Source organism: Oryctolagus cuniculus, chromosome 19, assembly GCF_964237555.1.
Source record: "Oryctolagus cuniculus chromosome 19, mOryCun1.1, whole genome shotgun sequence".
NCBI lineage: Eukaryota > Metazoa > Chordata > Mammalia > Lagomorpha > Leporidae > Oryctolagus > Oryctolagus cuniculus.
Genome location: NC_091450.1, coordinates 21295483 through 21322938, shown reverse-complemented (window position 1 = coordinate 21322938; position 27456 = coordinate 21295483). Strand labels below are relative to the sequence as shown.

At 54.8% G+C, this 27456-nt stretch overlaps 1 protein-coding gene and 1 long non-coding RNA gene across 2 annotated transcripts; both read left to right on the top strand.

Moving 5' to 3' along the window:
* The first annotated feature begins 6439 nt into the window (after positions 1-6439).
* LOC108176783 (uncharacterized) lies at positions 6440-17255 on the top strand. The gene is made up of 2 exons (XR_011384694.1): positions 6440-6687; positions 16650-17255. It is a non-coding gene; the product is annotated as an uncharacterized lncRNA (long non-coding RNA).
* Positions 7154-13562, top strand: ITPRIPL2 (ITPRIP like 2). Its single transcript, XM_051847471.2, has one exon. The coding sequence runs from the start codon at positions 7524-7526 to the stop codon at positions 9129-9131; it is 1608 nt and encodes a 535-aa protein (XP_051703431.2). The 5' UTR covers positions 7154-7523; the 3' UTR covers positions 9132-13562.
* Positions 17256-27456: the final 10201 nt, after the last annotated feature.

Sequence of the window (27456 nt, the reverse complement as noted above, 5' to 3'; positions counted from 1 at the left end):
TGGCTTCTACTTAAATCTGAATTCTGCTCTGTGTGCCATTCAGACTCCCAAGAGAGATCACCTTGGGTCGCTTGGTCACCACCCAGTTGGCATGAGATTGGGTGGCATGACGTGGCATTGTGCGGGCCCCTTTGTAACTGGCTGTCCTGGTCCAGGCACCTCAGAGAAACACAGTTGTCCCTTTTGCCTTGGGATCGTGTGTCAAGACCCCTAGTGGATGCCCGTCATCGTGAACAGCTCCGAACCCCGTAATTTAATGCCCCGACAATCACAATGAAGCACTCACTGTGCGCTGTGCCTTTGACTTTGGCAACGAGGTGCCACATTCTCTCTGATCTTGACAACTCGAGGATCCAGTGTTTTCTCTGTCCTTATCAATTCAAGGACTTTCACCTTTTCTGGTACAGGCACTTTCACGGCTTGTCTTGGGCAGATCCCAATCTCTTGGGCCCTGGGGCCACTGTTGACCTACAGCATGCATACATCCCCAGGTGGGATGGAATGGGATGGCACGAGATGTCGCATGCTTCTTAGGTGGCATGTAATTTACAATGAATCATCTATTTCTGGAATTTTCCATACAATGTGTTTGGACTGCAGGCAATGGAAACTGTTGATAAGGGACACTATTGTGAGTGTTTAGAAACATCTGCATTGGCCAGCTCCGTGGCTCACTAGGCTAATCCTCTGCCTGTGGCGCCAGCACCCCGGGTTCTAGTCCCAGTTGGGACGCCAGTTCTGTCCCGTTTGCTCCTCTTCCAGTCCAGCTCTCTGCTGTGGCCCGGGAAGGCAGTGGAGGATGGCCCAAGTGGTTGGGCCCCTGCACCCCATGGGAGACCAGAAGGAAGCACCTGGCTCCTGGCTTCAGATCAGCGCAGCACACTGGCTGTATCACACTGGCCGTAGCGGCCACTTGGGGAGGTAAACCAACGGCAAAAGGAAGACCTTGCTCTCTGTCTCTCTCTCTCACTGTCTAACTCTGCCTGTCAAAAAAAAAAAAAAAAAAAAAGAAAGAAAGAAACATCTGCATCAACTTGACATTGCTGTGACACCCACAAAACTAGGATGGATGAGCTCATCTCCCTGTCTAGGGGGTGGACCAGTGTGGGCGTTGTGGGCTCTGTGTGATGTCAGCTGGGGAATAGCCCTGCATGGCGAAATCAAAAGGGAATGTTTTGAAAGAACAGCAGCGGATCATTGATCACAGGTACTTGAGAATCACTGGGAAGCCTGCAGGAAAGCGCTCTGAGCAAAACTTCCAGAAATGACCCCTAAGCCACGTAGCAGGCAGTTGCTGCCTCTGCCCCCATGAGGGAGCTGCCCCTGGAGGTAGGGTCCCTGCTCCAGACGTGGGTTTCAGAACCGTCCGCCTGTGAAGCCAGCCACACCAGCAAAGCAGGTGTCTCGGGTAGCTCCTATCCCTGCATCCGGGCATATGGGCATTGTTTTGCTTTCCAGTCCCTGCTGCCAAGGAAGACTCCCTGGAAGAAGGCTAGGGTGAATGTCCACTGAACGGAGCCACGGTGTCCATTAGCTGAGTGTAGACTTCTGCCTCCACGGGACCGATACCCTTCGCTCCTGGAAGTCACGTGCCCCTGGACCACAAATGTTTGCCCTTGTTGTCACATTACCTAGAACAGCCTCCCTGAAGTTCTGCTGGTGGGGGAGAGAGCCAGGAACAGAAATGAACCTGCTTTCCCAGAATGCTCCCCTCTGTTCCCTAAAGCCCTCTCCAATGTGAGAGCCTGAAGCATAGAGATTAAGAGCCCAGCTGTGGAGTCAGACTCACCAGCTGTGCAGCTTTGAGTAAGTTGCTTAACCTCTCTCGGCCTCATTTTTGCCATATGTGAGATGGCGTTAACAAGAACACCTGCCTGAGCGTGCCAGGAGATGCCGCTGCCTCCCAGGGTGCACACGGGCAGAAAGCCGGAATCGGGAGTGCAGCCGGGTCTCCAACCCTGGCACTTGAAGTAGTGTCTTAGCCACCGCACCAAACGCCCGCCCCAGGTCACCCCTCCCCCCACCCCTGGGACACACCTCTGGGAAATCAGAAACACTGGGAGGGGTGTGTGCACATATTTACTAAGCTACTTAAAAAAACAGGAGTGGCCTTGGTCAAATACTGACATTAGAAGGTATTTTTAATGAAATGACTGGCAAAAGTCCAAGAAGTACTGACGGTGTTCTGGGTCCACTCACCAACTGTTCAGCTTTTCTTTTTATTTCTTTATTTATTTTTGACAGGCAGAGTGGATAGTGAGAGAGACAGAGAGAAAGGTCTTCCTTTTGCCATTGGTTCACCCTCCAATGGCCGCCGTGGCGGAGTGCTGCGGCCGGCACACCATGCTGATCTGAAGCCAGGAGCCAGGTGCTTCTCCTGGTCTCCCATGGGGTGCAGGGCCCAAGCACTTGGGCCATCCTCCACTGCACTCCCTGGCCACAGCAGAGAGCTGGCCTGGAAGAGGGGCAACCGGGACAGAATCTGGCGCCCCGACCGGGACTAGAACCTGGTGTGCCGGCGCCGCAAGGCGGAGGATTAGCCTAGTGAGGCACGGCGCCGGCCTGTTCAGCTTTTCATTTTGCAAGATCAAAAACTCTGCTTTCCCTCCTGCTCCCCTCTGCCTGGCACAGAGCAGGGAATGAGTGAAGACGTCTGTCTGTGCTCTGATACATACGCTAGCCTTTCCAAGGGCAGAGATCGGAGCCTGTACCTTAAATTCTGGAGGAAACGAGCTGTGGAACCAATTCTCCGGAGGGAAAGGCAGTCACACATAGGATGCGCTCACGTGCTAACCCCTGGGCCCTGTGCAAGGAACCTTATTGGGGGAAGGGTCTTGGCAGACATAATTAAATTAAGACACTTCAATTGAGATGAGGTCACTGGGATTAGCCAGGTGGGCCCCACGTCCAGTGACAGGTGTCCTTCTAAGGGGCAGAGAGGGGCAGAGCAGGTCATGCGCTCTTGCTCATATAGTCTCTGGATGCCATAGCAGGTTAAATGGTGTCCCCTAAGAAAGATACGTTTGTATCCTCTGTGCCTGGGACTTCATTCAGCAGTAGTCTTTTTTTTTTTTTTTTAATTAAAATATTTCTTTTGACAGGCAGAGTTAGACAGTGAGAGACAGAGAGACAGAGAGAAAGGTCTTCCTTCCGTTGGTTCACCCCCCAAGTGGCCGCTACGGCCGGTGTGCTGTGCCGATCTGAAGCCAGGATCCAGGTGCCTCTTCCTGGTCTCCCATGCGGGTGTAGGGCCCAAGGACCCGGGCCATCCACCAGCAGTAGAGTCTTTGCAGAGGTAACGAGTTAAGTTGAGGGCACGCTGGACTGGAGGGGCCCTCCGTTCAAGATGGCTGGTAGGAAAAAGGAAAGGGAGACTTGGATAGAGACCCAGCCACACACGCAGCGAAGAGGCTGTGTCGAGAGAGAGGCAGGGACTGCAGTGCCAGGCACGGGCAGCCAGGAAAAGGCAAGGGAGGGTCCTCTGGAGCCTATGGAGGGAGAGCGGCTGGCACCTCGCCCTTGAACTTCCAGCCTCAGGAGCTGCCAGAGTAAATTTCTTGCTTATTTTTTTTAAAGATTTATTTGAAAGGGAGAGTTATCGAGAGAGAGAGAGAGCTCTTCCACCCGCTGGTTAAACTTCCCAAATGGCCACAACGGCTGAAGCCAGGAGCCCAGAACTCCATCCGGGTCTCCCACGTGGGTGGCAGGGGCCCAAGCACTTGGGCCATCCTCTGCTGTTTTCCTAGGGGCATTAGCAGGGAGCTGGATTGGAAGTGGAGCAGCCGGGACTCAAACCAGCACTCATATGGGATATTGGCATCGCAGGTGATGGTTTAACCTTCTGTGTGCCTCAGTGCCGGCCCCACATTCTGGTTGTTTTAGGCCACCCGGTCACTGGCCCCAGGAGGCACACGCAGCTGACATAGAACCACAGCAGCAGACCCGAGGAGACGGCCCACGTGCCTAAAATGCCGACTCCGGCTCTGGACGAGCAGGCTGTGTCAGCCTGAGATCCTGAGTGTGGCTCAGCTGGACGTCACACACTTCTGCGTCTGCCCAAGCCCCCTGCCAGCCTCACTCCCAGCTTGTAGGCAAGGAGAGGTTAGGAAACGCATCCAGCTGGAGTCAGCTGTCTTTTCAAAACGCCACACATGCACCTGTCCTCTTCCAGTCACAGCATCTTGACTTCCCTTGGGGGACCCCTGCACCCACAGTCCCCATAACACAGGCAGGGCTGCCCCCACGTCCTGAATTAGTCAGCTCGGGCCGTGCTCACAAACACCAGCTCTGCAGACTGAGTGGCGTCCACACCGGGAGCTGATCTCCTAGCTCTGCAGGCTGAGAGCCAGAGGTCAAGGTCGGGCGTGGTCTGGCTGCCGGTGAGGATGGGACTCTTCCTGGTTGGACGATGGCCACCTTCTCACCGTGACCTCACCTGCCCTTTCCTGGGTGCCTGTGAAGAGGGATGGCTCGCTCCCCCTCCTCATATAAGACCACCGAGCCTACTGGATTAGGATCCACACGGCCCCCCGCCAGACCTTTTTTAACCTTAATTAACTCCTAAAAGCCCACCCTCCAAATACACCACACTGGGGATTAGGGCTTCAACATAGGAACTTGGGGAGGACACAGCCCAAATGAGGCCCATCAGCGCATCCTCTCCATTGGTCAGTTTCAGCGTAGACCCCAAGGCCTAGCTATGTGAGACTCGAGCAGCCAGGGCACGTGGACAGGAACCGCCTCAGAGTACAGACCACTCAGGAGAGCAGAGCTGGGCAGTAGCAACACAGCAGCACCCAGATCCAGCCACACCTGAAACCGCGTGCCCAAACCCTTCTCAGTTAACTTGAAGCAATCCATCCTTTTTACTTCCACAAGTCCGTTCTTTGCTGTTTTTCCGTCACCTGTAACCCAAAGAGTCCGAATACGAGGGTGCTTCAAAACATTCACGGGGGAAAAAAAATGGAATTACAAGAAAAGGTTGTTCTGGTGTGATCTCCTGGAAGTAGATAATCCCAGAGTGTCACACGGGGGGCCACCCTCGGAGTCCCGATTCTTCGAAGGCAGCTGGGTCTTGATTATTTTTTTAAATAAAAGACTTATCTATTTATTATTTGAAAGGCAGAGTTACAGAGTTACAGAGAGGCAGAGAGAGAGAGAGAGAGAGCCTTCCATCCATCGGTTCACTCCACAAATGGCCAGGAGCCAGGAGCGTCTTCCCACTCTCCCACATGGGTGCAGGGGCTCAAGGTCTTGGACCATCTTCTGCTGCTTTCCCAGGCCCGTCAGCAGGGAGCTGGATCAGAAATGTAGCAGCTGGAATTTGAACCCACGCCCATATGGGATGCCGGCCCTGCGAGCAGAGGTTTTACCCACTATGTGCAGCTCTTGCGATATTTTTTTTTAACAAACACATTTTTAAAAATTTTCCCCCAGAAACCTTCTATTTAAGGAATACAAAATTCATGCATTTCATAAACACAGCTTTAGAAATAAAGTGATTCTTCCCAGCGTACCCACCCTCCTGCCCATCTTCCTCCTCCCTCTCCTATTCCCATTCTAATTTTTTTTACTAAGATCTATATTAACTTTATACACATATGATTCACTCCATACTAAGAGTTCAACAAGTTGTATGAATAAAAAAGAACCTTTTCCTCAACAGTGGAGAGAGGGCTGTTCAAAGTCACTGCATCTCCAAGTGTCCATTTCACTTTTTTTCTTTTTCTTTTTTTTTTTTTTTTGACAGGCAGAGTGGACAGTGAGAGAGAGAGACAGAGAGAAAGGTCTTCCTTTGCCATTGATTCACCCTCCAATGGCCGCCGCGGCCGGCGTGCTGCGGCCGGTGCACCGCGCTGATCCGAAGCCAGGAGCCAGGTACTTCTCCTGGTCTCCCATGGGGTGCAGGGCCCAAGCACTTGGGCCATCCTCCACTGCACTCCCTGGCCATAGCAGAGAGCTGGCCTGGAAGAGGGGCAACCGAGACAGAATCCGGCGCCCCGACTGGGACTAGAACCCGGTGTGCCGGTGCCGCAAGGCCCATTTCACTTCTATAGATTACCTTTTAGGTGCTCTATTAATCACAGACCAGGGAGAATATATGGTATTTTTCTTTGGGGACTGGCTTAGTTCACTAAGCATGCTGTTTTCCAGTTTTTAAAAATGCATTTACCCTTGCTCTCCTCAAACGGCAGTGGAAGCGAGGAAGGCACAGGACAGTGAACAAAGGGGGTTACTTAGTCAATCAGGGGGCACGCCCCGGCAAGCAGAAAACAAAACAGGACTCCCGGGACTGAGGTCCCAAGGATGGCCCTGACCAGCTTGCGGAACGGCGAGCAAGGGCCAGGGCAGGGTTTCCCTTCCTGGGAGCCCCCTGGCATCCCTGGAGCCTGGCTGCAAGGCACAGCGCCGCTAAGGCTGCGAGCCCTTGCGCAGGCCTGGGCCGGGTGCCTCACCAGCGAGTGAGGAAACAGGGTAGCACGGAGCACGCTGGACGTGGGGGTGGCGCGCAGCCCTCTGCACCACCGCTTCCCCTGGCCTTTCCCCAGGCAGGCTCCTCCTCTCGCAGGCCTCCTCGCACTGGGGCCCCCGCTGCTCTAATTCGCTTTTTTACGGAGCAGGAAGCCTCAGGAAGGGGCAGCCGCCGAGTCTGCCGCGTCTTCTGCCATGGCCGGCCTCGAGCGCGCGGTAGGTGCTCTGGGAACCCGGGGACCCACCCCTGTCCCTTCCAAGGCCGGGCACCCAGTAGAGGCTCGGGGAAGGCTGATTTGAGGCCAAGGACGGCTGCAGAAGGCACGGGCCACTTCGGCGCCAGGGGCCGCCGCGCCACCACCCCCTTCTGCTTTTTGGTCTCCCGGGCTAACAACGTGGAGAGAGCGGCGCAGCCCCGGAGCCTCCCCGGATGAGGCCGCCGCCCCGGAACCGGGGCCGGGCTCGTCGTGCCTCCGGGGAGGGAGGACGGGGGAGGCCCGCGGGAGGCCGCTTCCAGGCGCGTCCCAAAGTCCCTCCCGCCGCCTGGCGTCGCTTTAAGGCGGAGGCCCGGCGGGGGCCGCCCCCGCGGCGCGCTCGGCTCCAGACTTCGGCATTTCCTCCCCGCTAGCTGGCGTGGCCTCGCCTCCCCTCGGAAGAGGAAACTCGCGGGGCTCGGGTAACGGGATCCAGCGAGCAGGAGAGCGGCCGGAGAGCCGGGAGGGCCGCCCGCGGTAGGAGGCGAGGCGGGTCGGGTCGGGCCAGAAGCTGGCCGAGGACAGCGCGGCGCAGGGCGACACAGCGCGCCGCGGGCGCAGGGCGCGGCCCGGAGCCAGGGAGTGCAGGGCGGGCCTCAGCTGGAAGGAAAACTTGAGCTGGGAGAGGAGGCCGAGCCGGAGGGCGGCTTCCCCCGGCCCTGCGAGGGGGGAGCCGCCGCGGAGGCCGAGGAGACGGGGACAGCGGGGCCGCCCGGGCTCTGCGCGCATGCTGGGCCGGGGGCGCCGCCGGGGCTGGCGCCCTGGGCTGCTCGGCCGCCGCGGCCCCGGGCGCCCGGGATGTCGGTGCACTATACCCTCAATCTGCGCGTCTTCTGGCCCCTGGTGACTGGCCTGTGCACCGCCCTCGTGTGCCTCTACCATGTCCTGCGGAGCGGCGGGGGCGCCCCGGCCGAGCCCCCCGACGGCGCGGACAGCGGCTTCCCGCTGCTCAAGGCCACCGTGCTGCTCCTGTTAGGCTACGTCCTCCTACGCTGTCGCCACGCCGTGCGGCAGCGCTTCCTGCCCGGGTCGTCGCGCGTGGCCGGCCACTCCACCTTCTCCCCAAGACCCTTCGGAGAGCCGGGCCTCGGCGTCCTGCTGGAGAGTTACTACGAGCACGAGGTGCGCCTGTCGCCGCACGTGCTGGGTCACAGCAAGGCGCACGTGAGCCGGATCGTGGGCGAGCTGGTGCGCGCTGGCCGTGCCCGGGGGTCCCCTGGCCCCATCCCCGGAGGAGCGCTGGCCTTGGCCTTTCGCGGAGACTTCATCCAGGTGGGCAGCGCCTACGAGCAGCACAAGATCCGCCGGCCTGACGGCTTCGACGTGCTGGTGCCGCTGCGCCTGCCGCCGCTAGTGGCGCTGGAGCCGCGGAGCCTGGGCCAGGAGCCGGAGCTGGCCCCGGCCTTCCGAGGCTGCTTCGTGTGCGCCCTCAAGGCTCCACCGACACCGTCGGGGCCCCCAGGGAACCAGTGGCTCCGAGACTGCAAGCCCTTCTCGGATGGCTTCTGCGTGGACGTGCGTGGGCGGCGCCACCTCTCCGCCACGCTGGTGCTGCGCTGGTTCCAGGCGCACCTGCAGCGCTCTCTGGCCACGGTGCGCTACAGCCTGGAGGGGCGCTGTCGGGTCAGCCTGACCCCGGGAGGCCCGGAGCAGCCGCCCACCCTGCACATCCTGCCCTGCCGCACCGACTACGGCTGCTGCCGTCTCTCCATGGCGGTGCGTCTCATCCCCGCCGTCCACTTGGGAGACGGGGTTTTCCTCGTGGCGCCGCCTCCGCCACCTTTGCCGGTCGGGCCCCTGTCGGAGCTCCCGGGAGGCCTGCGCGCCGAGGCGCTGTGGGGCGTGAACACAGCCCGGCAGGAGCAGAAGTTGCTGAGCTGGCTGCAGGAACGGGCCCCTCCAGGTGCCTGCTACCTCAAGTGCCTGCAGCTGCTTAAGGCCGTGCGCGACCTGGGCACCCGCGGGCTGGACCCGATGGCCAAAGCTCAGTGGGAGCGCGTCCTGTCCTCGTATGCGCTCAAGACGGTGCTGCTGGCGGTGCTGCTGCGAGAGGGGCCTCCTGCCAAGGGCTGGGACGACGCGCACCTGGGCGAGTGCTTGGAGGAGCTGGTGCAATTTCTGAGGGATTGCTTGCTGCGACGCCAGACGCTCTTCCACTGTGTCCTGGGCCCGGGCGGCGCGGCCAGCGACGTGGGCCCCCTGCCCAAGGTCCTGCGCGAAGCCGCCCCGGTTGACCTCCTGGCCGCTTTCGACAGGCGCACCCGGGAACTCACGGCGGCGCGCTTGCTGTCCACGTGGCGAAGGTTGCCCCAGCTGCTGCGGGCCTATGGGGGGCCCCGCTACCTCGCCAGGTGCCCCCCACCCCGGAGCCAGCGCACCCTGGGGTTCCCAGAGGGTGAACCGTAAGCCCCGAGGACAGCCCCCACGTGACCCAGCGCCCTTGGGACCGCTTGCAGCCGCTGGGGGTGGGGTGATGGGGAAACCGCTTCTGGCCCAAGGAGCTGCAGAAGGGGCTGGGAGAGTTTTGGAGGATGCCACAGGCTTTGGGTGGCTTAACCATCACCCCCTGGCTCCACCATCACTAACACAGATATAGACTCATCACACCTGCCCCGGCGTCGGGGGCGAGCTGTGGAAGGTGATACAGAGTGGACCCAGATGTTGGTCTGTGGATGAAGATTGCTAACGCAGCTTGTTAGGGAAGTCGGGTGGAGGAAGCCCAAGCTAGCTGCAGACAGGACCAAAATGTGTAATAATAACAACAACAAAACTAATGTTTTTTGAGATGATTCCTTGCTAGGTACTGGGTTCCTGACTTTTTTTTTTTTTTTTTAATTTGAATCTTTATCCACAGCTGGAATGGAAGTTCTTTTCCAGCGGTGAATGTTCCAAGGAATATAATTTCCTCTGTCCAAGTGAATATTCCTTTACTTTTTTTCAACGGTGCCACCTCGGGTGCTTGGCAGGCCCGTGGACGATGAAGTCGCACGTGCCGCGCGGCTGTCGGGGGCTGATGGAGAAGCATGCAGGGCGTGCAGGCTCCCATGTTGTAATTACCGGCAGCAGGAGTGTTGCATCTGAAAGGGGGCCAGGTGCATTGATTATGAAGTGTGTGGCCATGGCAAGCGGCCAGCCTGACAGCTTCCTATCCCTCCAGGCCATAAGCGGACCGATGCCAAAGTCGGTCAACACCCATCGGCTGAGCAGGTCCTGTAGGAGCCGGCCACAGTGTGGCTGCAGCAAGGCGCATGTTGCAGACAACACCTGTGAGGGCAGACATCCAAGAGAGGTGTTTCAGTCTTTGTCTATAAAGGTGCTTTTGCAGGGCATGCTTCTGGCTGGAGACGGAAACCTCTGGTTTGGTTTTGTTTAGCAGAGCCCTTGGGGAAGAGGTTTCTCCCTGAGTTTTAGTAGCAAAGGAAGAGGAAGTGCCTGCTGCCGGGCCTCCGTGCTCAGTGATGGTTCATGGTCGCGAGGGTGTCTCCCCTGCACCAGAAACCCGTATGCACTCAGCCCAGGTCTTGCAAAACGTCTCCCTTGGAGAGCTCAGTAGCTGAGGCTCTGTGCTTGTCCATCAGTCACTCCCTGGTGCGTCAGCGGAGTACATAAGTGGGGTGAGAGCCGGAACACAGCCCTGGGTTGCCCATGCTGTCTTTTGCGTGTAAATGTCACCGGGCTGAGTGCATTTTGCAGCTAGGAGGGGTCGGTGGGGAAATTCCTTGTCCTTCCAGATTGCTGATGGCTCTCGTTTGTGGTTTAAGATCAGAATGGCCCAGAATTGTAGCCCGAGTCCAGAATGTGGTTTAAGTTCTTCAGCCTGTGTGAGCATTGTACGTTGGAATTTTTTCCCTCTTTGTAAACAAAGACATGTACTTCCTTTTACTCTCAAAGGTAAAAGTTGGAAGGTAGAAATAGTTCAGTGAACAGGGCCATTGTTGAGTTTCTGAGCTATTTTGAGGGGACATCCTAAACCTTTCTTTAGGGGACTCGCTTGGCCACCGTGGGAAATCATCGTGCATCGGCGATCGATAAGGAAGCCTTCTCATCAGAGCTGCACAGTCCGGTGTGCAACTGTGGACTGAAAGGGAAACACCTGCAAATGTGCTGGCTCCTGGAGGTCATTTTGGGCGTGGTTCCTGTGGGCTCCATCAAGGTCACGCCTAGCTCAGGGGTCACTGTTAGGTCACAAGGTACCGCACTGAGCAAAGCTGTCTGCCAGCAAAGATTAAAAACTGCACAGCATTTTTTTTTAACTTTTTAAAATAAGTGCCAAAGTAGATCGTATATATATGTGTGTATATATATTTCTATGCTCAGCCACGACTCTTCCTGCAGTTATTAAGTCTACAGCATTGGGGGGAGAATGAGGCTGTTAGAGAGATTATAAAGCTTTGAAAGCTGAATTTTCCAAATATTTCTAGCTGAGTTGATGGTTTCTTTTTTATCTTAATATTTTGAAGCATAAGTCTGGTAACATACTGTTATTGTAGTTTATTATTGTTATTATTATTATTATTATTATTGTTTCAGGTTAATTACCCAAAGCCTCATCCATCCTCGAGATCTTTAAGTTTTATTTTTTTAAATTTAAAATTTTAATTATGTTAAATTAATGGGCATTGTGTTTGTGATTTTTAAAAATGTTAATGTTTTATTTAAATGCCATGCTGAGCAATTGTTCTCTGTACATGGTAACCAAAATGTAGGGATTTCGACCAATTTTGGTCCATGCGTAGCCATCCAAAATGTGTACCACGCACAAATGAATAAAACAGCCATTAACCAGGCTGCCCAAGGCACTTAAATTAAGCTCAACTCTGTTTTGTATGCGGGCTCCATCATTTGAAATGTACACATTTTTGGTGTAGGATTGGTACTGGGGATGCATATATGCAAATATCCCCATACAAAAAGGTTCAACAGCAGCCACCAAAAAGGTTAGCTGTTGGCGCCGGTGCCCAGAGAAAGATGTTTTGGGGAAGATGACTCAGGCGAGCGGCGGCCAGACGGCGCTCAGCGCCTCCCACCCGGCGGGCTTGGGAGCCTTCCTGGAGCTCTGGTGTGGGCTGGGAGATGGAGTTGGTTTTTTGGTTGTGTGTTTTTTTTTTGGTTTTTTTTTTTTTTTTTTTGAAATGAAACTGAAGCTGAAAGAAAGGCGGCTTCAGGAAGGAGGACTTGAGATGGAAGTGAAAGGGAGAGAGAGAAGGGATCCTGCGAGGGTGTGAGAGAGGTTTGGGTTAGGAAACGCGTTCTTCAGTGTGTGCTATTTCCAGCCAGGGGTCGCAAACTCAGCAGCCTACAGAAAAGGCGGGGGGAGGGGGGTTATGGGGGGAGTGGACGGTGCCCACTTTCCAGGGGCAGCCCTCATCCAGCTCCATGCAGAGCAAGGGAGACAAAGGGATAGAAACTACATATTTTTTTAAAGTCAAATTTCCTGATTGTTCAACAAATAATTTAAAAATATCCAAAACCCTATGTGGGCCAGATGAAAGCCTGCAGGCCACCAGTTTGCGACCCCTGCCTTATACAGTGAACTTGACCCCCAAGTTGTATGCGGTTATCTTTTGTGTTGGATACGGGGGTGTTATATATCGTGGGGGGATAGTTCAGGTCTTCTCTATCCCTCAGACTTAAGCTTTATTGTAGAAACAAACCAAAAAAAAAAAAAAATTAACCCAGCCACAGATAACACTTAACTCAGAGTTCCCGGGAGGACCCCTGATCCCGGAGCCGTTCTCCGAGTGGGACCCTGTGTCAGGTCTCGTCCCCTTCCTGGTGGCTCGGGGCAGCCGGCTTTGCTGATGGCTTGCAGATGACTCATCAGGAGGGCTTGCAGGAGAACTCATTTCGCTGCGCTTTGTTCCTAGAGTAAAATTAATTGTCATCATTATATTTTTTGTGAGTGGTGTTCGAGCCTGTGCGTCGACGATGACGTGACAGCCGGCTCCTGTGACCTCGGCACAGCAGTGCTGAGGCTTTGAGCCGAGTGTCTCAGACCTGTGCCACTGTCCCTGCCAAGGACACGGCTCTGATCCGATGCTTGGAATGTCTGGATCCCATTGAAACGGGCATCCCAGCGCCGGAGGAGTTAACCAAACAACACCCCCAAAGCCGCTCGTTCTGTGCCGTGCCCTTGACCTTGGAGAGGTCTTTCTCTCCTCGCTCGTCTCCACATGAAGGAAAATTTATTTCTCCCTCTCCAGTGATGGAGAAAATGAGCCTCATTCGCGAACATTTCCAGAGGGAAACAGTTCCGTGTTATCGTTGTGGTGCTGGTTAATTTTTTTTTTCTGATTGCCTGTCTGATACTTAGACATGACTGGTCTTTAATATCTATGTAGCACATGGTTGAGTGGGACTAAAGCAAGTATACGTTGTGAGAGGCTGAGGACTATGCAATCATATATATATATATATATATAATCTGGTTTTTGAAGTATCAGAGATGGAGTGTTTTAGCATTTTTTGCTATAAAAGTGCCTTGATTCAATCGCTTCAGACATTCCTCCTATTTTGTTGTAACCTTGAATGTGTCTTCTGACCCCAAACTGTGTACTATGAAGCATTCGGACTGCGGCAGTCCAAGCAGAGGTTGTGTTCCAATAGCAGAGACCAAAGAGTTCATCAGATCCGGTTTAGTTGCTACAGCCGTGTGATTCCAGTGCCGCTGAATCGCACCACATTTCCGTGGTCCACACCATCGAGGCCTGCCATGCGTGTTCTCTTTCAGGTTGGAGTGAATTTGCACTTTTTAATCAGAGGGGTCATTTGGGGACCTTGTTCTTTATATATATATATATTATTTTTTTGCTTTATTAATAAAGAAACTTGTAGAAAGCTCTGGACTGAATGGTGACTTGGGGGAGGGTGCTCGTTTTCTCGGAGGGCAGCTCTGCCTGCCCTGGTTTGTGCTTCTTTGCACGAACCTCACCTGCGTGTATGGGAGGCCTTTGGCCGTGCGGGAAGGCTGCAGGGGACCGTGGGATGCCAGGTCATTGGCTGCAGGTGTGCAGTCTGGAATCCTGCCTACTACAGCCTCCTGCCCCTGCCCTTCCTCTCTACGCGTCCCCTTCTTACCCCTTCTCTGCCCCCAACACAATTCAAGTCTTGACCTGTGGCTCGTTTCTGACTCAAGAATTAGGCCCCGGAAATTTCTTAGCCCCTTAGGCCCTCTCCAAATGGTAAACACGGCTAATAAGAAATCCCATCAGGCTTAGCGTGGGATCGAATCTTGGCAGTGGATGAACTGTTCAGAGCCTCAGGGCCAGGCGGCCGCTGAGGGACACCTGCAGCCCCGGGACACTGGTGCAGGGGAGCAGCTGTGTTTTTTTGTTTCCTTTTCAGCGAGCAGCAGCTCCCTGGGGTACTGGGGACACACACGGAGGTGGCCGAGGCAGGCATGACCTTTCTCCTGTGCTGTTGCACACTGGGAGGGGCAGCTGGCTAAAGAAGTGCTGGTTTGCGATGTGGTGGGGGCTGGGCTGGGGAGGGCTCATGAGAGGCACCTCCTGCAGCTTGGGGACTTCAGGGAGGGCTGCCCAGAGAAGCCATGCCTAAGTAGGCAGGGATTGGCCACGTGAAGGGAGCGGCTGGGCAAGAACGTACCTAAGGCAGAGGTGGAAGCGCTCCAGTGGGCTGGAAAGGGAGCGAGTCCCGGGGAGGAGGGCTGGGAAGGTGCCAGGGCCCAGGGGGGTCTGCGAGCCTGAGCTCCTCCCACTGGAGTGAGTGAGGCGCAAGGAGTCCAATCAGAATTCAGCAGGTCTGGGGTGGGGCCTGTGATGCTAATAAGCTCCTAGGCAGTGGGGAGGTCACTGTTTCCGGGGCCACACACACACACACACACACTCACACACACACACACGGCTGCAAACCCTGCTGAGGGCGTGGCCCGGTGCTGAGGGCACTGGGGAGGAACAGAGTGTCCCCCGTGAATTTGGCCCACTCTGGCTGCCATGTGAAGAATGGAGGAAGCAGAGGCTGGCTGGCGTCCCCCCCCCCCCCAGTATTTATTTTTGGCAACAAAGCTTTAATGGGACACAGCCTTACCCATTCATTTACATCCTGCTCTGGGAAGCTTTCCTACTATGTGGCAGGATTGAGTCATTGTAATACAGACCCAGTGGCCCTCACAGCTGGAGACCTTGACTCTCTGCCGCTTTACATGATCAGTTGGCCAACCTTGGAGCAAGGCTGAGCTAACCGGATGCTGCGGTGGTCCAGGCCTGGAGGCGCCAGAGCTGTAGGCACAGAACAATGCCGAGACCTGTCTTCCAACCTTGCATCCTGCCCTTCCCACCCCTGTGTATCTCTGCAGGCTGCCCAGTGCTCCCTGAAGCTGTAGTCCCACATCCGGGAAAATGAGATTCATCCCGGAAGTTCATCCGGAAGCAGGGTGGAGAATTAGATGAGATTTAGCACGCCATGGGCTTGGCGTCTGTGAACCAGCCCCAGGTGTGCGTTGGTGGACAAGGAGCGGGATTTTCACGTAGTCTGCAGCCTCCCCTGGCTGCCTGGGCAGCTCATTCCTGCTCCATGGTGGGGCCTGTCGTGTGCCCCCAGCCATCTGCCTGCCTGCCTGCCACCCAGCTTCTTTTAGTCTCTTTCCTTCCATGTTGGAAGGTTTTGCTCTGGGTACCGCGGTAGACTGCTCCCAGATGGACCACCCCTCCTCCAGCCCTTCCCCTACTCCCACCCTTTGCAAAGTGAATCCGGTCAAGGAGGGCAGACTTTTCTCCTGCCCCGGACATAGAATGTGCCAGAAGGAACAGGAGGCTAGGTACTGGCCCAGGCCTCAAGAGGTCCTGCATGCTTCTTATTGCTCTCTTGGAAGGCTCCCGCCACCGCGTGAACAGCTGGCCTGCTGGAGGGTGGGCAACCACGTGGCTCAGCTGACCAACCTAGTCTGGCCTCCCTGTCCCTCGCTGGCCCTACAACTGACCTGGGTGCTGATGGAAACTCTTGGGTGAGCCCAGCCAAGGTCAGCCAAGTCTGGCCCAGGTCAGCAGAACCACCCAGTTGGCCCACAGACGCTAAGCAAAAGTAGACAGTGTTTTCAATCCCAAGCCAGCGGCCACTTACTGTGGAGTAGTTACTGGCTCATCTGGATGTACTGTGCTTTGAATTGGTCCCTCAATGTTTGTATGTTGGAAACTCAACTCCCCAGGGTGAGAGTGTGACGGGGTGGGACCAGGCTGAAGCTGGGAGCCAGGTCTCTTTTATGGGTGTCAGGGATCTAGCTACTTCAACTGTCACGTGCTTCCTCCCAGGGTCTGCATTAGCAGGAAGCTGGAGTTGGGACCCAGAGCTGGAACCCAAACCCAGGCACTCGGAGTGGGGTGTGGATGTCTCATCTCAGCGTCTCAGCTTCTAGGTCAAACACCAGACTTCTGCACAGGTGCTCGGCTGCCGCTCCACACCGCCTGCCCCACAGTGGATCCTGGCTTCCCTCGGCAGCTTGGTCTACTGCTGGCGTAGTAGATAGTAGCAGCCACTATCGCTGTGCAGTGTTTGCACAGCTGCTGGGATGCGTGCCTGCACCCACCTTGGTCTTGTAAAGACAGATGGGAGCTGGAACAGTGCCAGACCTGAGTGACGTGCTGCTGCAAGTCTCAGAGGCAGTGACTCGGGAAGCTAACATGGCCGTGCCTCAGTCACGCTCACGGGTTTAAGCTGGTAGGCACGCGTCAAGTGCAAAGGAAAGGAACAGCGATTCAGTGCAAGTGGGAGGTTGCATTGGTTAGGAACACAATTGCAATTTGGCCACAACTTGTAAAAACCTACCCGGAAGTGACTTCAACAAATAGAGGTGTCTTTTATCAGGCAGCCGGAGGGCTGGAGGTTCGTAGGCAGCAGCCAGGGATGAATCAGGACCCGGGCATCGCTTTGCAATGTCATCTCAGGTATTTGTGCCTTTGTGCTTCTCAGGTCAGGACCCTGCCATGGATTCTGCATTTCCAGACACTCAGCTTTGTCTGAAGGAAGCACTAAAGACAATGGATTTGGGAGCTCAGCGGACCTCCTCTCACATCTCATTGGCCAGGATGGTGACATGTGACCATTTCCTTGCTGCAAGGGAAGCTGGGAAAGAGAGTCTGGTACCTGACTGACAGCAACCCTGAGCAAGCTGTGAAGGAAGAGTGGGCGTTAGCGGGTAGGTGACAGTTGGCCTCAGAAGTGCGAGGGACAAATAGCAGAAGAGTATGCCAAGGGGCTGGCATTGTGGCACAGCAACAATGCAGGCATCTCATCCGGGAGCACTGGTTCAAGTCCCAGCTCCTTCACTTCCAACCCAGCTCCCTGCTAATGTGCCTGGGAAAGTGCCTGGACCCCTGCCACCCATGTGGGAGACCCGGATGGAATTCCACGCTCCTGGCTCTGGCCTGGACTAGCGCTGGCCATTGCAGTCATTTGGGGAAGGAACCAGTGAATGGAAGCTCGCTCGCGTGCTCTCTCTCTCTCTCTCACATCTTCCCTCCCCCACTCCCATAACTCTGCCCTTCAAATACATAAATAAATCTTTTTTTAATAAAAGAAGATTGTGTCAGGAAGTGAGGAGGAATTAGAGAATTATAATGCCATGATTATTCATTTATACTTGCCTAAGCCTTAGCATATAGCAAATGCTCCGTAATTATTAGACCTGAAGTCCCAGTTCCATCATTCCAAGGCTGCACTCCTTTGGGAGAGTCAGTTAATTCATGTGGACGTCAGCCTCCTCGTCTGCAAAACAGGGGTGCCAACCCTTCCTGTGATGGCTTCAATGGGGGAATCTAAGAGCAACACACGTGCGGTGGAGTAGCTGGGTTCCTGCGATGGAGAAGCTGGGTTCGCTTCGAAGCAGGGTGCTGGCGGCTTTGGAAGGATGGGAGAGCGAATCCCTGTGGCCAGAGGTCGTTCTTGGGCACCCCGCCCAGTCTCCCTGCCACCCGACTCCCTTCCCCCAGGAGGCATGAACGAGTCTGTGGTTGTGAATGTTATGTGAGTCCCCGGAAGGGAGGACTTCCAGGGACAGGATCAACCACCCCATATGTCTTTTTTTTTTTTTCTTCTCCTTCTAGTGATGTCATCCGCTTACAAGATTCCTGCCTGCTGTAATTTCCATTGCTGGACTTCCGGGCAGAAAGCACGGGCTAATAGTTCTCAATCCCAGCCCATAATGATCTGCTGGTGCCTTCATAAAAATGTCCATGTTGGAGCCCCACCTGGGGCCTCAGAGCAGAGCTTCTGAGTGTATAGCCCAGGCCTGGACACTGCTCCCAGGGCCCTGTGGAATGTCCGAGTGTGGCCAGGGAGAGCACCTGTGGTCTCTGCACCAGGTGTGTGCAGCCTCGCTGGGGGGTGTGGGCGGGGACAGATGGGTGAAGTAGAGGTGGAAGAAAATCTCAGGGCGGGGCTCTCTGAGAAACACAAGTGGGAAAAGCCCCGCTCAGCAGGCACGGGGTTCAATTCCACTTCCAGTTCCCCTTCTTCTAGTTCCAAGAACTACGGTTGAAAGCAGAAATCAGAGTGATCCTGAAACCCAAAGCCAAGCCTCTGTGTTCAGAGGGGGTGAGGCCCTCACTCTTAGCCTTCAGACTGAAGGGAACCTGTGAGGGAACTTCCAAAGGTTCATGGAATATAGAATTAAAAGGGAAGTTCGGGTGCAAAAAAATTGAAATCTGTGCCTTGGTTTCTTGTAATATGCACATTTTTAAAAAAATTTATTTATTGGGGGGGGAGCACTCTCATTCTCTGGATCACTCCCCAAATACCCAAAAGGGCCAGGGTTGGGTCCGACCACAGTCAGGAGCCAGAAACTCAATCCAAGTCTCCCCTGTGGGCGGCAGGGGCCTTAGTACTTCAGCCATCCCCTGCGGCCTCTCCGGAGCTGTATCCGCTGGAGCAGGGCTCAGACTGGAACCCAGGCAGGAGCAGGGCTCAGACTGGAACCCAGGCAGGAGCAGGGCTCAGACTGGAGCCCAGGCCGGAGCAGGGATCAGACTGGAACCCAGGCAGGAGCAGGGCTCAGACTGGAGCCCAGGCAGGAGCAGGGCTCAGACTGGAACCCAGGCGCTGTGATCCGGGATGCAGGCATACAGAGCAGTATCTTAATGACCAAGTCAAGTGGCTGCCCCCTGGTATGCGTTTTCAAAGACCCCTCGAATGCATGGATTTCAATTCTTTCTTGCACCAAAATAAACATTTTTAAAATCCCACCTCCTGTGACCTTTTGCTGTCTTCCCCAAACACTGGCTCTCTTCAGGCCTACACACGGTTTTGCCCACCTTGGGTTTCCATCTCCGTCTCCACTCATCTTCAGCTGGCACTTAAAAAAATTAAAGTCCATGGAGACACCTTCCAGTGATGTGGGGAGTCAGAACCTGGGAGTCCCACTGCCTGCCAGACTCAGGCAAAAAGCTTTTAAGGACTTTATCTCTTCAAAGATGGTTATCTTCGCGGTTTATGTAATCATCGGTCTCCTCGGATTAGGAGCTGTGCCTCTGATGAGGGGCTGTGGAGCCTTATCAAATGAAAGCATTAAAACATTCCAGCCATGGAGACCAACGGCTGGCACTTGGAGAGGGGAAGCCTTCAGGATCTTGCACGACCAAAAAACTGCTAGAAACACTGCCGTATATTTTACGCAATGTGCCATGAGTTTTTTTAAAATAATTTTTATTTCTTTGAAAGGCAGAGAGACAGAGGGAGAAATAGAGCAAAAAAGAAAGAGATCTCCCATCTCCTGGTACACGTCCCAAATGGCCACAATGGCCAGGCCCAAGCCAGAAGCCCAAAGCTCCATCACGGTTTCCCATGTGGGTGATGGGGCGCCAGTCCTTAGGCCATCGTGGGCTGCCTCCCCAGGAGCACTAGCAGGGAAGCTGGATCGGAAGCCAAGCAGCCAGGACTGGAACTGGAGCTCTGACATGGGACAAGGGCATCACAAGTAGTGACTTAACACGCTGCACCACAACACCAGCCCCCAGCGATGATTCTTTTTTCTCTGATAACTACCATCAGCCCTCTGCATCTGTGGGTTTCCCCATTCATCAAGTTAACCAAGCACAGATCCAAGAAATTGCATCTGTGGGGCTGGCACTGTGGCGCAGCGGGTTAAAGCCCTGGCCTGAAGTGCCGGCATCCCATGTGGGCGCCGGTTCGAGTCCCAGCTGCTCCTCTTCCGATCCAGCTCTCTGCTATGGCCTGGGAAAGCAGCAGAAGATGGCCCACGTCCTTGGGCCCCTGCATCCATGTGGGAGACCCGGAGGAAACTCCTAGCTCCTGGCTTTGGATCGGCGCAGCTCCGGCCATTGCGGCCATCTGGGGAGTGAACCAACAGATGGAAGACCTCTCTCTCTGTCTCTACCTCTCTCTGTAACTCTGTCTTAAAAAAAAAAAAAAAAGAAATTGCATCTGTACTGAACACGCATGGACTGTGTTTTCTTGTCACCATTGCCTAAATAACGCAGGGTAACATCTCTTTATAAAGCACCTACTTTGCATTAGGTAGTCTAAATAATTGAGAAGGGACTGAACACTATGCCGACGGACAGGTGCATCTGCAGAGCTGGGTGTCCACAGGGGTCCTGGAGGATACTGGGGGACAACTGGGTTTTCAAATCCCCTAATCAGTAGGGAGCTCCACTTGCCAAGTCTTCCAAGTGGATTTGGGCTCCCTCTCACCGAACCCAGACCCGAGAGCCCTTCTCCTTCGTGGCGAACACCTCCTGATGAAGACCCCCCTGCCCTGCTCTGTCTCCCAGCCTTCCTGCAGTTAGGCAGGGACACAGGACCAGCCCTGAGCAATAGGCCGGGAGCATGGCCCTGCAGAGACAGTGTGCAGGTGGTGACGTCGTGTCTGAAGTTGGAACTGAGTCACCACAAAGCAAGGTTGTACTGGAGAGTCACTCCATTCAGAGACCTTGGCCTCTGAAACATTACCAGGGTAGCACAGCCCAGCCTGTCCTATGGAATGCACCCGGAGGCTGAAAGGGGCCCCAATCAGCATAGTCCCAGTTGGGAAGTCCTCAATGGAAGCCGGTAAATAGGCACTGAGTGCCGGCTACATGTCCGCCGACTCTGACCCCTCTACCAGCGAGAGGAGACAGCCCCTCGCCAAATAAGCGAGGGCCGAGCACCCAACCGAGGTGAACATTTTGAAGGCAATAAACCAGTTTCTTCTCTTTTTAAAATGTATTGGAAAGACAGAAAGTCAAAGACACCGAGATCTTCCATCTGCTGTTGACTCCCCAAATGTTCACAACAGCCAGGGCTGGGCCAGGCCAAAGCCAGGAGCCAGGAACTCCATCCAGATCTCCCACGTTGGTGGCAGGGATCCAGGTATTTGAGCCGTGCCCTGCTGGCTGCTCAGGTGCACGTCAGTAGGCAGCTGGAATTGGAAGCCAAGCCAGGACTTGAATCCGGGCACTCAGACAGGGGCCGGGGGCATCATACGTGGCATCTTCACAGCTGGGCAAATGCAGGCCTAGAAAGAAACCTGTTTCTGTGATACCGATCCCAGGGGCCTTGTGCAGCCTTGGGGTTAAGGAGGGCTCTCTGATGTCAGGAAGCACAGCACACCAGCCCGCAGAGGTCAGACTCAGGGGTCATCCTCAGAGCGCTTCCTGAAGGCGAGGCTCCGTGCCAAGTGCTGGTCGCACACGATTCTCCCCGGACTGTGCCAACGGCCCCAGGGGTGCCACTGGTACCAGCCCATTTCACAGAGGAGGACACAGGCTCAGCACGAGGAGGCTTTTTCGTTAAGAAGTGCGAACAGGGACTTGAGCATTGGAACCCCCAGCTGCCGGCTCTAAAATGAGCACTGGTCACTCACATTCCTAGCCCTTAGAAACCCAGCCAAGAGGTTAGTCATGCAGGAAGTGGCCTCCCGGGTCCATGGACAGATGTTTATAAATGGCCGGGAAAAGCCACCGCAGCTGGAGGGGACAGAGTTCTCTCCCCGCACCAGCAACTCCTTCCAAGCTTCAGGCTTCGGTTCTCATATTTGTGGCATTCCTCCCCACGTTCCCGTTCCCCCACGCCACCCCTCCCGTAAGTCTGACCTCATCCCTCTCTCAGCAGATATGGAGGCGTGGGCAGCGGGCCCCACAGTAGCTCAGCCACTACCCGTGGCTTCTCTCCAAACCCAGCCCAGATGAAAATGATTAGCAGGGGCCAGCGCTGTGGCACAGTGGGTTAAGTCCCAGCCTACAGCACCGACATCCCATAGGGCAGCCGGTTCAAGTCCTGGCTGCTCCACTTCCAGTCCAGCCCCCAGCTAACGTGCCTGGGAAAGCAGTGGAAGATGGCCCAAGTGCTTGGACCCCTGCACCCACGTGGGGGACCCAGAAGAGGTCCTGGCTTCAGATCAGCTCAGCTCCTGCTGTTGCAGCCATATGGGGAGTGAAACAGCAGATGGAAGACCTCTGTCTCACTCTCTCTCTCTCTCTCTCTCTGACTCTCCTCCCTTTCTCTAACTCTGCCTTTCAAATAAATAAATAAATCTTAAAAAAAAAAGAAAGAAAGAAAGAAAGAAAACGACTAGCACCCACCAACCCTCTCCGGGCTTTCCAGATGTTTCTCTGGTGTGGCTGTGTTAAAGTGTCAGCTGGCGTGAGCTGTTTGTTCTGTCTTTACTGGACTAACCAAGTCCTCATATGGCTGCATCAACACTTGTTCAGACACACGCTACACACACAGACATGCACACGCACACACACATGCACAGCGCACAGTCACGCACATTCACTCAGCGTTGACCGAGCTGCAGCACAGTCAGCTTACACCATCACCCAGGGGCCAGACCCAGCCTGCAGCCTGTTTCTATAAAGTTGTGTGTGTGTGTGTGTGTGTAAGATTCCTTATTTGAAAGAGTGACAGAGAGAGAGGGAGAAACAGAGAAAAAGAGATCTTCCATCTGCCACTTCACTCCCCAAGTGGCCACAGCAGCAGGTGCTGGGTGGGCCAGGCCAAAGCCAGGAGCCAGGAGCTCCATCCGGGTCTCCCACATGGGTGCAGGGGCCAAGCGCTTGGGTCATCTTCCCCGCTGCTTTCCTAGGCGCACTAGCAGGGAGCTGGATGGGAAATGGAGCGGCTGGGATGCCCGCGCCGCAGGCAGTGGTCTAACCTGCTGCACCACACCGCCTTCGGTCGTGTTGGAACGCAGCCTCACTCATGCCTTTATGCATTACCTGGCTCTGCTTTGCACTTCCATGGCTGGATCCAGTAGTTTTGATAGTGACCATTATAAAATATGTACTCTCTGGCCCTTTACAGGAAAAGCTGGACACGGGTTAGAATCCTTGATCCAAGTGTTTAAAAACCCTGCGGGATATCAGTTATTACTCCGGAGCTAACCATGCGGCTTCAAACCTACCACCTCTGTTACTATCTCTTGTGATTCTGTGTGTTGACTGGGCTGGGCCGGGCTGGGCAGGGCTGGTCTGGGCGCTTCTGTTCCTCGTGGTGTTGGACTTGAGACCCAGGAGCCTCGGAATTTACTTCCTTATTGAGATGGAGACGACACCGACCAGAGGTTCTTGAGGGACTTGCGGTGGAAATTGACAAGTGTTGAGTGCCGCTCCCAGACGCGCACGAGGGCCGGTGGGAGGAGCTTCCGTGCACCTGCTGGACAGTCTCAGGCTCTGACTCCTCCTCTGCAGCGCATGGCAGTTTCGTTTGCACCCAGCCGGACGTTCTGCACGGCTGCTTCCTCCCCATACCACACTCAGTGCTGCTCACTGGCGCCTCCCCAGGCAGGCCATGATATTGGTCGTCCTGGGCTATTGTGACCAAGGGTGTGGGTGGGGGAAATCCCTGAAGGGGCAACAGGGGTCTTTTGTGGCTGGACGCTGCATGCTCTTGGATGGGTCTGGAGCTGTGTGGAGTGACCTGGGGTCAGCGATGAGTCCATGCTCTCGTAGGGGCATGGACACATGCATGGGAGGCAGGGGCTTGATTTAGTGAGTCCTGTTTCTGTCCTGTCTCTGAGGGAGTCACTGAGGCCCAGGGTCACCCAGCAGAGCAGCCACTGAGCTGGGGCTAAGCCCTGGATGCGGACAGGGGAGTGAGGGAAAGCTGAGGGCCACCAGTGGCACCCACACACACGCACATCTCAAACCCCATTGCTCTCAACATGTCTGCAGCCTCTGCACACCCATTCCCCCAGATGCCATGACACCCTCCTAAGGGTGGCCAGCTGTGCTCCTGCCCTAGTGTAGACGCCATGACACTTTCAAGTCTCCCAAAAAAGGGACAAACCCAGCTGCACCGTGGAGCCATCACGGAACTTCCAACAATCCAGACGCTCAGGCCCCAGCTCAGACCAATTGAATCCTTAACCCTTTACCTCTCTGAGCCTCAGCTTCCTCATCTGTAAAATGGGAATGGTACTTTCCTATTGCATGGTTGTGTGGACTCAATAAAAGAATGCCTTCAAGGTATCTGGCGCAGAATAGAATCAATACTCAATAATAAAGGTGCTAATAATAATAAAGTTGCCCTTTATTGAGGGCTCATTAAGAGGCTGGCCCGATGCTGTGTTCTCTTCAGTCTGTGGGTTGCTGGGACCATACAAGGGGCAGAGTGTTATTGCTTTCACATGAAAGCCAGGTCAGTTTGCAGATAAAGGAACTGCGGTTCGTGATCCTGGCCCTGTTGGATTATGTTCAGAGAGCCAGGCCAAGGAGCCAGTGACCCAGTGAGGTCAGAAACTGCCCCTGGGACTCCAGGATGACATGAGCCAGCCCTGGATTGGCTTGTTCAAAATGAAAATAGCCTTCTCATTTGTTTGAGATCACGGACGTTATGCACGCTGACTATAAACAGCTCAAACAGTGCAGACGTGTATGGGAAAGAAAGATCTTCGGACACCCTTGGAACCCGGGCTCAGGTCTCCTTTAGCAACCAGGAGTGGGAGAGAGGGGCTCCTCCCCACCCACCCTTGCCCATGCCTTCAGGACAAACTCAGCGGTTCCCATGACATCATTGCTCTGCCTTGAGGCCGTGGTGCTGGGCACAATGGCAGGATGTGGGCTTTGGAATGAGCAAGCTGACATCAGCCTAGCTGGAAAGGGCTTCGCATGGAGCTGGGACTTAGCCTTGCGAAGGCTCTGGGAGTAACATTTCAGTGCACGTCTCCAGAGCCAGCCCTAGAGCGGCTCCTAATGACACCGACTGCACACTGACTCTGCACCAGAAGTCACGCAAAAGGTGGATCAACGCATGGAGTCCTGGCTGCCGCAGCAGTCAGGCGCTGTTACAGCCTTCCTGCGGGAGAGAAAGCAGGCTCAGAATCCTCTTAAGACAAGGGTTCTTGCCAGCGCCGTGGCTCACTAGGCTAATCCTCCGCCTTGCGGGGCCGGCACTCCGGGTTCTAGTCCCGGTTGGGGCGCCGGATTCTGTCCCGGTTGCTCCTCTTCCAAGCCATCTCTCTGCTATGGCCCGGGAGTGCAGTGGAGGATGGCCCAAGTCCTTGGGCCCTGCACCCGCATGGGAGACCAGGAGAAGCACCTGGCTCCTGGCTTCGGAGCAGTGTGGTGCGCCAGCCGCAGCGTGCTGGCCGCGGCAGGCATTGGAGGGTGAACCAACGGCAAAAGGAAGACCTTTCTCTCTGTCTCTCTCTCTCTCTCTCTCACTGTTCACTCTGCCTGTCAAAAAAAAAAAAAAAAAAGACAAGGGTTCTACAGGGCTGAGAGCCTTGTCCAAGGTCATACCCTAATGAGCAGGTGCTCTAAGAGAAGAGTTCAAGTTCACCTGAAGGGCCTGCCCAGGACATGCAGCATCTCTTGGTCTGGCATAGCCACACTATCTGCACTGCCCACCTCCTGGTCGTTTAGAAGCGTCTAAGTCTGCTAACTTGGTTTCACAGTGCTTGCATTCAAGGAACCCTTATTTTATTTAATAAGCACCTTTGGGTGCCACGGTTAGCGTGCTGGCAATTCAGAGCTGCCAAAGAGAAGCCAAGATGTGCTTTCTTTAAGCAAAATGGTGCAAGTTCTTAACTTCAGTAGAATAAAAACAATCACATGCTGATATTGCTACAAACGGTGGTAATAACACCTTCTGTCCATGAGATGATGGAAAGGAAAGAGAAATGCATGCTGTTGTCACCGTCACACCTCGAGCTGCAAGACACAGCCACAGTGTGTGGGAAGGACACTAGATTACAGGGTTGGGTACTTCTAGCGGTTTCCCGTATCCACTGGAGCCTTGGAGCATGGTCAGGGGGATGACTGTGTTGAACCTTTCTCCTTAACCCTGCCATAGATTGAATATCTGTGTTGCCCCAAATTCATATGTCAAAACCTAAGTTTTGGAGTGACAGTGTTAGGAGGTGGGGCCTCTGAGAGGGGATTGCTGGTGGGCGGAGCTCCCATGAATGGGATCAGCCCTTCTGTGAGAGGCTCCCCAGGGACAGCCTTGCCCTTCTGCCAAGCGAGGCCGCGGGAACAAGACAGGAAGTGGGAGCTCGGCCGACCCAGATCTGCTGGCGCCTGCATCTTGGCCTTCCCGGCCTTGAGGGCTGCGAGGAATAAATGTGTTTCTAAGCTGCCCAGTTTATGGTATTTCGTTGCGGCAGCCTGGATGGACTAAGATGGTTTTCTTTTTTGCTCTAGCCTCATTCCAAACAGTATCAGTGCCAATGTGCTTTAATGTGCTAGCTACACATAGTTCTCCCTCCTTTTTAAAAGTTTTACTTATCTACTTGAAAGGCAGGTAACAGTCGGGGGAGAAGAGAGAGAGAAAAAAAAACAGGGGCAGGGGGATAGAGAGAGAGATCTTCTGTCTACTAGTTAGCTCCCCAAATGGTTGCAATGGCTGGGGCTGGGACAGGCTGGAGCCAGGAGCCTGGAACTCCGTTCTGGTCTCCCACGCGGGTACAGGAACCCAAGCCCTTGGGCCATCTTCTGCTGCCTTCCAGGTGCATTAGCAGGAGCTGGGTCAGAAGTGGAACAGCCAGGACGCGAGCCAGCATTCCCAATATAGGATGTCAGCGTCCCAAGAGACAGCTTCACCTGCTGCACTGTTATACATCGCTTTCCAACGTTTTAAAATAAACACCTACTCAAGTAGAACAAGTATGTCTCGTGTCCCACCAATGAATGCGAGATGTTTGCTTGGCTGTGAAAAGGCACAACAGTTTCTGTGGCCAGACCTGAACCTCACCCTGAAGTGGGGGAGGCGGGGCGATGGTGGAGTCTGAATTGTGTCCTAAGCCCCAGGACCTCAGAGGGGAACGCACTTGGGGATGAGCTATTTCAAGCAGTGGTTAGGCTAGAATGAGGCCACCAGAGCGGGGCCCAGAAGCACTCATGTCCTTATGGGAGGAGACCCAGTAGGAGGGTGGCGCCTTGACCTGCACTTCTGCCTCCAGAACTACAAGGAAATAAGTGACTGTTGTAGAAGTTGTTGTGGCAGCCCTGGTAAGCTACCACAGACAGGTCCTCAATCACACAGGATTTGAGATGGTCAGGGCAACGGGGTCAAGGTCAGAGGGAGGGTATGGGGGAGGAACCGCCGTGGGAAGCAACCAGGTTCAAGGCTCCAGACTGGGATCATGAGGGACGGTGGAGGACTTAACCCGGAACTCATTCCAGGTTCACAGAGACCTCTTCAAGTGTCAGAGCTGAAGACAGAGTTCTTGCTGCTTAACAAGCCATCCCAAAGTGCAGAAGCTTAAGGTAATAACTTTTCAAAAATGTTATGGGGTGGAGTGGGGGGGCTGGCGCTGTGGTGTAGCTGGTGAGGCTGC